The 11,375-nt window shown below is 32.5% G+C and overlaps 1 protein-coding gene across 2 annotated transcripts in view; it reads right to left on the bottom strand.

The window, feature by feature from the left end:
- Window positions 9,936-11,375, bottom strand: part of LOC104771420 (zinc finger BED domain-containing protein RICESLEEPER 3-like) — a 4,620-nt gene continuing 3,180 nt past the window's right edge. For both annotated transcript variants that reach the window (XM_019242501.1, XM_019242502.1), the window contains exons 4-5: window positions 10,255-11,367; window positions 9,936-10,171 (exon numbers count right to left, since the gene is read on the bottom strand). In XM_019242501.1, the coding sequence (XP_019098046.1) occupies window positions 10,874-11,367 (494 nt within the window). In that variant the 3' untranslated portion in view covers window positions 9,936-10,171; window positions 10,255-10,873. The remainder of the gene's footprint in view (window positions 10,172-10,254; window positions 11,368-11,375) is intronic.

Genomic DNA, 11,375 nt, shown 5'->3' with positions numbered 1-11,375 from the left:
TTTTTTTTTTTTTTTTTTGTGCAACTGTTGATATAGTTTTTCTAGTGTTATACATAATCGTAGTAAGTTGATAAAGTATTACTTTTGTTTGAATTTGACAGTTATTCATTGCGAATAATTTTTCTATATCCACATAAAAACTAGTGGAAACAATCTTAGAAGTTATGTTTTTCAAGCTTTCTATTTAGAGCTACTAGGAGTTTGTAGCCACGCTAGCTTAATTATATAATTCTTTTTGTTGAAATACACTTATGTGTTTTTTCTATTTGATTTTGGTACAATGCATAAATTTAAAAATTTGATACAGCACCTCACATTTTAATATGAAATCATAACTGAAAATCATACTATAAGTTATGCATTAACTACATTTCTTCACAAATGTATTTTCAAACATACTATAAATTATAATCATAACTTCCATAATCTAGTTATTTACAAAATATACTATTATTCATCACATCTCATCCTATAAATAATAAATATTTCATTATCTCACTCTAACATTCTCTTCCACTATATCTCAAATCCTAAAGATACAAAGTCAACTGAAATATCATTGTAATAGATTAATTCTATGTTTTAATTTCATAGACTATATGAAATATAGCTTACACTGTTTTCAATTTTATTTTCTCTCTAATGTGTTACTAAAGTATATGCTTTATTGAATTATCATATTTTACAAAGGGACATTTTTGAAAATGCATCTTTTTTCGTACCCCTTTTTTAAAATACCTTTCTATGTTGACCATTTTTAAAACTACCTATTTTTATGTACAAAATAACCAAATTACCTTTTCTTTGAGTGATGACAAGAATGTACAGTCATCAAAATCAAAATACATTTCCCGCCAAAAAATAAAAAATTTCCCGCCAAAAAATGAAAAATCTTCCCCAAAAAAAAAAATTTCTCACCAAAATCGAAAAAATTTCCCGCCAATTTTTTTAAAATTTATACCTTATAAAAACATTGTAAACGCTTTTAAACACCTTGTAAATGCTTTTACAAGTTGTTTTAAAACATTTTTAAAAACCTTGTAAAAACGTTTACAAGGTGTTTAAAAACCTTTTAAAAACCATGTAAGCACTTTTACAAGGTGTTTAAAAACTTTTTAAAAACCTTGTAAACGCTTTTAAAATTAAAAACATTTTCTAAATCTTTTGAAAACCTTTTAAAAACCTTGTAAAAGCGTTTACAAGTTATAAAAACCTTGTAAAAGCGTTTACAAGGTTTTTAAACACCTAGTAAACGCTTTTAAAAAAACATACAAGGTGTTTAAAAACCTTTTAAATAACATTTTGAAAACCTTTTAAAAACCTTATAAAAACCTTGTAAAAGCCTTTTAAAAACCTTTTAAAACTCTTTTAAAAATCTTGTAAAAGTGTTTACACGATGTTTGTAAGGTTTTTATAAGATTTATACCTTATAAAACCTTTTAAAAACCTTGTAAATTTTTTTGTCGGAAGTTTTTATCAAGATTATTTTTTTCGAAAATTTTTTAGCGGGAAAATATGTCGAAAATTTTTTTGGCGGGAAAATTTAGTTTTTTTTTATTGAATAAAATAATTTTCATCTAAAAGTAAAATGGTCATTAAAAATTAAAGGAGGGCAAAAATAAAAATAACCAAAATAGGGGGTATTTTTAAAAAGGGATACATCAAAAAGGGTATTTTTAACAAATTCTCTTTTACAAAAGTATATGGGAAAACTAATGTCTTCTACCAAAGCTCATGACGTTCGTTGTTTGTAATTTAGAAAAATTCTTTGGGTAATCATGGTCAAATCATAGATAGCAAAAAAAAATCGATAGAGGTAAAATACATCTCTCAATTTAAGAGTTTATGTTGGATTGAAAAAATAACTTAACACATTTGTATTAAATGCATGACATATGAGTCTTCCCTAACCGTATAATTAAGTAGGCTGAAAAATTATTCCCTGCGTAAAGGTCCCGCCCCTGAAATCAAAGAGATTTTTGTTTTTGCGGGTATTGCCACTCGACTTAATTACGACTACTCCATTGGTATTAAGAAACAGTCATATAACACAATGTATATAGTACTCCTATGCTAATTTTCTTGGTTTTCAAAGGCCCGTCACTTTTTACTCGACAGATCACAAGAGTCCTCGTTTACCCTACATGCACTATTTATCTCTTTCTACTCAGATCATGCTTTTATTTATCTATTTTTTTGTTGGCTGATTCACAAGTAAATAACTGATTTCAACCAATCTTTATCCGATCTCTCTGTCCTTTTTAAGTGAGATACAATCTAATGTTAGCTCTCTTCAATTTCCTCAAAATGAAAGACCATCTCACACTGTCAATCCACTACGACGCATATAAAGTAAATGACCACTAACAATAATTTTTCATTACCATAAGTCTTCTTCTCTACAACAAATTTTGATTTTGGGCTTTCTTAGATTCTTTTTTCCAGTAACTCAGTTTTGGGCTCGAAGGCTTTTCCATTAGACTCAATAAAGAGTTAATCTCATTATTGAAAACAATATAGAATTTCATTGTTGTTTTTAATAATACCTAGTAATTTAAATAGAAGAGTTGATTATGCTTGTGTTAGTTTTTTTTAACATTGATTCATAAAAATCTTGTTCATGAAAAAATAAAGATTATTAATTTTCAAAATATTCTTTTTTTAATGAGTGTTTAGTTTTGAATTTCCTGATTGCATGGTTTGATTTTTTTTGTTGATTATTTGTTCGTGTTCTTATTCGCTTGTGTGTATATTGTAGTAGAAAGGAGGATCGTTTTCCTAAGTATTTGTGTTTATACTTACGTTTCTCTTCTTTGTGGTGCATGTAAAGATAATGTGTAAACATGAAATCATGGCAATGAAGAGATGATGATCTAGGATATCAGTTTTTTGTTGGTTTTGGTTTAATTAGCTTTGGATTGTTGCTAGAATGCAACTTGGATAATTACTGGTTATTTATTTATGATAATTATTGTGGAATTTTGTTGGTTATTCCGTGTTGGTTTGACATGTTTTAATTGAGTAAATTAGTTAATATATATGAACTTATTAATTAATTAATTCAAAATGGGTGTGGTTGTGTCATATATTTGGATGTGCGGAAAAAGCGGTTTTATAGTGCGGTATGGTTAAACTATGATACATGCGGAAGAAATATATTTGCAGGACAAGTGCGATTTATACAAAATAAGCGGTACAAAATAAAATTTCATTCGTGAAATTATTTGCGGTTTACTATAAGATGCGTAAATGGTAGTAAATATATGTATCTATTTAAAAATTAATGAAATGTATAACCTACTACTACGATAATAAAAATTTAAACTGAATAAAGAGAAAATATAAGAAAAAATTTAACTCCAAAGAAAACAAAAATATTTGATTGGTTTTTCAAAAGCAAACCACTATTCTACGGACTTGTCCTCTCTTCTTGTGTGCATGGACTGTTTTTAAATGCGGATTTTCTGTTTTTCTGTTTTTCTGTCCACTTTTGTTTTTTTTTTTTTCAAATTTCTAATGTTATTTTGTTTTGAGTCCACTTTAGTAGGGATAAAACCCAAATGGTAAAAAAGTGCGAACAAAACTACAAACGGACAAAAATACTTTGGTCGTGGTAATCATTCATGTCCGCTGTCTTTATATTGAAACGCGGTCTTGTGTTAAATCTGTCCCAAAATTCGCATACTTTATTTTGTTTTTTTTTTGTTTTTTTTTGTTTTTTTTGTAAGAACACTAATTTATTTTTAAATACTTGATTGGTGACTGGGATATGTTTTTAAGAAACACTATGGAAAACCAATTTTTTATGGTCTACATTCACTATCTTTACTAAATATTTAAGGATCTGAATGGTAACAGCGGATTTGGTTATGCGAGACAAATGATTTAATAATGTGGTACGGTTGAACAGTGGTATGTGTGGGACAAATGTATTTGCGGAACAAATGTGGCTATTGCAAAATAATGTTTGATTGGTTAAAAATTATTTGTGGTGCGGATTTCATATTATTTTATACATAACTAGTTTAATTATATATTATAAATACATGTAATCAAAAATTATAATCATGTAACTTTTTTTCATTAAAATAGTGAAAATACATTAATTTTAACATAAATTCGTTATAGAGGAAACTATAATATTTTTCAAATTATTAAATCTATTTAAAATAGATATTATACATTTTGAATGATATAATTTAATCAAATTCTGATTAAAACTGACTATAGTTTTTATTTTCTATAAATATATTTTTATATTAAAAATGATTATTTGTGAAGAAATAATGAATTATTTTTTCTCAAAAAGAAAGTAATTTATTTATTATTTGTTTGTGTCAAATAAAGGATCCAAGAGATCAACAAGGGATCCAAGAGAGCTTTGAAGTAAATGCTATAAAGCGGTTTGCCACATGTGAGGTCAAGGATTGTTGAAGTGTCTTCTAAGAATAGATCGATGGTAGACCAATTGGTCATTGTCCAACAATGACTAAATGATGTTGATAAGGTGTTCAAGGCGAGTGGATGGTGGTTGAAGTAGCTAGCAATACATGTCGAGGGCGATTGTTGATCAAAGAAGCTCTAAGACCATACACACTCCTTTGGCAATTTGAGAGGAGATGCAAAGAAGCAATACATGTCGCGGGGTGAATGCTATAAAGCTTTATTTTTGATATGTTTCTCAATGAAGAAGTGTACATCTTTAACATAATTGGTAGGTCCTCTCTTATAAGGCCTTGGCAATAGAGACAGTCCCGGCTCATACCTAGGCTAAGAGGGGCAATTGCCATGGGACAAAAGTTTTTTTTTAAAAAAACATTAAGCAAATGGGGACCAGAAAAAAAAAAGAAAAAAGTAAATTTATGTTGAAAAGGGTCCTAAAAATTTGTATGCCCAGGGACAAATTTTTTTGAGACGGGGCTGAACAGAGATTACGGATTCTACACAAAGTTTGTTGCCAGCATGACACAAACATAACTAAAGCAGACCTGAGCTTCACAAAAGGTGGCAGATGATGGAGGTTGATGCCTAAAGGTGTTAGGGATAATACACTACGGATAAAAGTGGTGGCAGTTTGAGAGATGTTGAAGCCTCTAGCTAACAATGACTTAGAATGACTATTGGCAAAACCGTAATCAAACTGGTGGCAAGAATGATTCAGAACTAGCTTTCCAAGACACTTAAAGAGGTTCAGAGCAATAGTGTGAGACCTGATACAGCCCATCAAAAGCCCAACTTCTTTAATAAAAAAAAAAACGAAAGCGTGTAAGTGTATACATAGGTGTATATATTGTCTTACTCGTCACAGCCGCTTAAGAGCATACGTCCCAACTTTGATCTCTCTCTAGCTTCTGAAAATCTGAAATTCAAGTCACCATCATCGTGAGGTTGTTAGTCACCACCAACGGAGCCACCGCCAACCTCCGTTCTCTACCACTCATCACCGTTTGTCTCTACTTTGTTGGATAAGGAAACATAACCTTGTTATATTACCTTCTTATATTATTCTCTACTTTTTGAGAGAATAAGTGGTTTATATTTCAGCCTATTGTGTTTTGAGGGAAAAAGAGGAAGGAAAGATCAGTGTCAAGTACGGACATTGGTGATCAGTTTCCGGTCAAACTGAAGGATCAGATTGTGAGTTGGGGGTCGTTAGATAGATCTTTCTGCAAGGGAGAAGCAGCAACAAACGATACTTTGATGCGAGGTAATGCCAATCCGGAAATGATGATCAAATTTAGTGAAAAATTATTATTTTCTAAACCCAGAAATTAACAAAGTGTTAGATCCAGTTTCCAGTTTCAACCTGAGGTTTTGGTGAAAGATTTTCGGCGATACATGTGGACTTTAAGGCAGCTTGAAGATTGTGTCAGATAGAAGGGGTGTTAGGGAAGCTACCTGAGCCATCGTTTTCACCGGAAAAGGTACACCTTAGCTTTTACATTGATTGCTAGTCGGACAAGAATCATCTGCTTGTGTCAAAAATCAGAAACCCTAATCTGTGTTTGAACTGTTTTCTTCTGCTGCAAGTTTCAGATCGTTGCTAGTCGCTTCAGCTTTTTTTTTTCATTTCTCGTTTAGTCCAAATTCAGGTGAGGGTATTTGCGGATATGTAGTAGCCTATTTCCTTATATATTCTTCGATAGTTGCTGAGTATAGGCTCGAGAATTGTCCTTGGGTGGTTTGTGATTACATGATGAAGTTAGGTTGTTAGTAAATCGAATATGAGATTTTAATGTTTACAGATACATGTTAAAACAAGTTTACGAATTGCATAAACATATGTATGAGAACAAAAATGAGAATGTTAGTGTGGGAGAGGTTGTGCCATGAGGGCCTTGTTCTGAGTGTGGGAGTAGTTAGGCCGCAAGGGTCTTGCTCTAAGTGTGATATTTAAGGTGCATGATTGCATGATAACGAGATAAAGATGTGTATAAATGAGTTACGCTACATATCATCGATGTGATGATTGTTTGATGGTTATACGTTCTGATTTTATGCTAAGTAATGGTCGTGTTTATGTTTGGAACACGTTTATTGCATACCAGTGGGCAGAGTTGATCTCCTCACTGAGAAACTCGTTTTACTCACCCCCTTCTCTTTTCCTTTCTTCAGGTCAGGAGAGAAATGTGAATAGCTACGCAAGTTTGTACTTTCTTTTGGTGTATTTTGGGAGTGGGGCAAATACCTATCACCCCAGATGAAGCAAATACGAGAGGTCTTACAGATATTTTTACAAATCCTAGCAAACTAGTCGATTTATTTCTCAAGAGCAGTCTTTGTTATTCTTTGAATAGATCCAACTGTTTTACTTACGTATTTTTGTTGATTTGTAAACATTTTACTTAAGTAATAAATCGAGATATTTTCATATATATATTCGGACAAGTAGAAATGGTACGGTCTAGTCCAGACTAGCACAACGTCGAGTGTGTTCCGAGGGTTGAAAAGCCTAAGGGACGTACGTAACAGGTAGGCGGCTGTCGGTGGAATGGTTGGGGAACCTAATTCGTTGGTGGTACCTCGGCCGGATCGCAGGCAGTTGTCCTCTGTGACAACCTCCGGGCAGGTCCGCGGTTTGTCCGGCCGGTAGAACGGTTCGGGGGTATTACAAGTATCCCGACGCCGGCGCCAAAACATGTTTGATGGTGGATGTGTTTCGATGTCCGTGCTTGGAAGTGTTTTAAAGTTTTTTAAAAAGTAATTTATTTATAAGAACTTTAAAAAAACATTAAAAATAGGTTTAGCATAGAGTTTGATTATTATTAGTCATAAATTTAAAATTATTCATTTATTATTAGTATAAATTAAACAGAAAATAATAATTCAATATTTGACTTTATCCAATGCTTTATTGGAAGCAAAACCGTTGGATAATTGGTGGTCACATAAATAAGTAACTACGGTCAATTAATTAATACTCTTTCCATTTTTTATTAGTTGTCGTTTAAGGTTGTTTCACATAAATTAAGAAAACCATTAATTTTATTGTTTTAGTTTTTTCTTAATATATTTTCTAATTTTTTAATGGTTAAAACATTAAAACAATTGGATAAAATTGGAATATTTACAAAACATTTGCATTGGAAATCTAAAACGACAAGTATTATGGTACAAAATTTTAACTCTAGAACGACAACTAATAAAAAACGGAAGGAGTATCCTTCCTAAAAAATCGCAAACACATCTTTTTGTTATTTTGAAATAACACAAACTATAACAATTTTTTTGTGAACGGTGCATAAACCAATTTTACGAAAAACTAACTAGTCATGTTACCATTCATAGCCTAAATTATTAGAGTTTTAATTCTAGTTTATAGTGTGTTTGAAAAGAGTTAGTGAACAAAAATAGTTAATGCATAACTTATATGATTTCAATTATGACTTTATAGTAAAATGTGAGTTAATGTATCAAATGTTAAAAAAAAAATTGTTTATACAACAAGCTTACAATAGCGTGGCTATAGACTCCTAGTCTATGTAAATTGAAAGCTCGAGGAACATAATTACTAAGATTGTTTCCATTAGTTTTCAAGTAGATGTACGTAGAAAAATCATTCGTAACGAATAACTGTTCCATCTAAACAAAAGTTGTGTTACATAACTTAATCCGATATGTGAAAACACTAATGACATCAACATCATTTTATTGGCTAAAAAGTAGTAATGAACAACATTAATTCCTGATTTAGTCGGATTTGTTTTTGCTTATTTCCTAATTATGAACTTTGCAGCAACTGTTTACACTATTTTATCAATTAATCATCTTATGATATATTAATATATTTTCATTTCCATGCAAACAAATTAATTTAATAAGTAAAAAAGGTAATTTGAAAACCATAGAGAAAGACACGGATGTAAATAAAACCATGTGCCTGTGAGTTAGCAGAGTATTATTACATTTTTCAAAAAAAAAAAAAACAGAGTATGATTACAATGAAGAATACAACCCAAAAATACCATTATTAATTAATACCATTTTTTTTGTCACCTATAATATATTTTTTAAAAATATCACAAAATTTCTATCTTTTCTAAAATACCGCAAACAAAAAAATGATTTTAAGAGGTGTAGAAATTTTGTTTTTTAGGTTTGGGTTGATTATTTTAGATTTAAAGTATAGCTTTTAGGAAGTAGGATTTAGTATTAAGGAGTTAGGGTTTAGTTTTGATGTTGAAAATTTAGTTTTAATTTTTTGTTATTTTTGGGAAAAAATATTTTGATGGTATGTTTAGAACAAAAGACTAGGCCTGCGAATTCGGTTTATTCGGTTAATTCGGGTCGGTTTATTCGGTTATCGGGTTATTCGGAATCTGAAAACTCTACCGAATCTAACCGACTAATCGATCGGTTCGGTTCGGTTTGGACACGGTTATTTCGATTTTAAGTGAAACTTGTCAATAAACCAACAATGTCGAACAAACACAACACAACAACAACTAAATAGAATATGATTCATGACATTTAACTGCTTAAGATAGCATACAAGTCATGTTTACAAAAAACAACAAGTTCAAGTGTTCATCAGTCAATCCTACTTCTCTTATACATAAAGAGACTATGGGAGACAATTTACAAAAAACCACACTTACAAAAGTCTCCATGAATGTCACAAAGATATTAGGAGACAATTGCCAAAAGTTAAGTCACTTGCCAAAAGTTAATAGAGAGAATGAGAATTGACAATATACCAATGATCCTTTCCTCTTACCTCTAGGCATTTGGTATATTGTCATTCTCTACTTACTTCATTCCAAAAAATAGTTAACTGTTATGAGTTTTTTTATGCAAAAGATGTAGAGAAAGAGAGACAACCTTTTACTATCATTATTTGGTTCTAGTCTCCCTTGTTCTTCTCTAGATCACGGATCCGCAATTGGATGAGTCGCATTCTGTGTAGCTACACAAGGAAAATGTTGCAAAATTAGTCATTAATCCACAAAAAAGTAATGAAAAAGGTAAGAATTAAGAGAAATGGGTTACCTAAGGACTCATGAAACTGCAATTCTTCAAACATCTGAACTAAGCTTGCTAATTTCTCTGCTTGAATGGTATTCCTCAGCCACTGTTGGGTGCAAACCAACGACTCAACCATAAAAGGTGACATAGAACTGCGATACGGGTCCAAGATCCGACCACTTGTGCTAAATGCGGATTCAGAAGCAACCGAAGATACTTGAACAGCAAGGATATCTCTAGCTAGCTCAGATAAGACAGGGAATTTAGAACTGTTTCGCCCCCACCAAAATAGAACATCAAAGTCCAATCCCAAAGCAGTTACAGTCCTTGGCACTGGTTTCTCCAACAAGTAAATATCTAGCTCACTGCTANGACAATTTACAAAAAACCACACTTACAAAAGTCTCCATGAATGTCACAAAGATATTAGGAGACAATTGCCAAAAGTCAAGTCACTTGCCAAAAGTTAATAGAGAGAATGAGAATTGACAATATACCAATGATCCTTTCCTCTTACCTCTAGGCATTTGGTATATTGTCATTCTCTACTTACTTCATTCCAAAAAATAGTTAACTGTTATGAGTTTTTTTATGCAAAAGATGTAGAGAAAGAGAGACAACCTTTTACTATCATTATTTGGTTCTAGTCTCCCTTGTTCTTCTCTAGATCACGGATCCGCAATTGGATGAGTCGCATTCTGTGTAGCTACACAAGGAAAATGTTGCAAAATTAGTCATTAATCCACAAAAAAGTAATGAAAAAGGTAAGAATTAAGAGAAATGGGTTACCTAAGGACTCATGAAACTGCAATTCTTCAAACATCTGAACTAAGCTTGCTAATTTCTCTGCTTGAATGGTATTCCTCAGCCACTGTTGGGTGCAAACCAACGACTCAACCATAAAAGGTGACATAGAACTGCGATACGGGTCCAAGATCCGACCACTTGTGCTAAATGCGGATTCAGAAGCAACCGAAGATACTTGAACAGCAAGGATATCTCTAGCTAGCTCAGATAAGACAGGGAATTTAGAACTGTTTCGCCCCCACCAAAATAGAACATCAAAGTCCAATCCCAAAGCAGTTACAGTCCTTGGCACTGGTTTCTCCAACAAGTAAATATCTAGCTCACTGCTACATTCTTCATTTGTGCATTCAGCCACCATCTCAGAGTACAGCGTATCCATCCTCTCATAACCATCCTCATCCGACAAATCATACAAATCAGTTGCTGGTATTCCAGCATCAGCTACGACCCCACCAGTAGTTGGTACAACTTGTTCACTTACACTCAACTTCACCACATACTCTGCATACATCTTCTTCATCACACCCTTAATTGATGATCTTAGATGAGTACTTTCGACACTGTCTTTTCCATAAAGCTTGTCGAAGCAAAGACCAGCAAACTACATCTTGTTTCTAGGATCACACACACTTGCGATGATGACAAGCGGATTCATGTTTAGGAGACCATCCCAATATTTTTCAAACTTACTCCTCATCATCATTGCCTCTGTCTTTAGTAGCACATCACCAGTGGTGCTTAGATTGATAAGATTCCTCTCAATTGTCACAATCTCATTATAACAAAGAGTAGAGGTCACTGATTTGCTGGCTGAGAAAGACAAAGTGCAGTTGAAAAAGATCTTCAAGAACTTAACTAACCTCTGCACTTGATCCCAATCAGCAAAATTAGGAGGACCAATACGCTTCTGCCCTGGGAATTCAGCTTCATCACCATTCTCCTCACTATTCTCTTCAGTCTCCATGAAGTAGTCGTTATACAACTTGTCTTCAGCCAGCATCTTTTCAAATGCAACCCTAAACTTAATTGCGGCTGTGAGCATTAGATAAGTCGAGTTCCACCTGGTTGCAACATCAAGACATAAGCTTCCTCGACCTACGTTC

This window comes from Camelina sativa, chromosome 20 (genome assembly GCF_000633955.1).
Source record: "Camelina sativa cultivar DH55 chromosome 20, Cs, whole genome shotgun sequence".
Classification (NCBI taxonomy): domain Eukaryota; kingdom Viridiplantae; phylum Streptophyta; class Magnoliopsida; order Brassicales; family Brassicaceae; genus Camelina; species Camelina sativa.
This window is presented reverse-complemented; position numbering and strand designations above follow the sequence as displayed.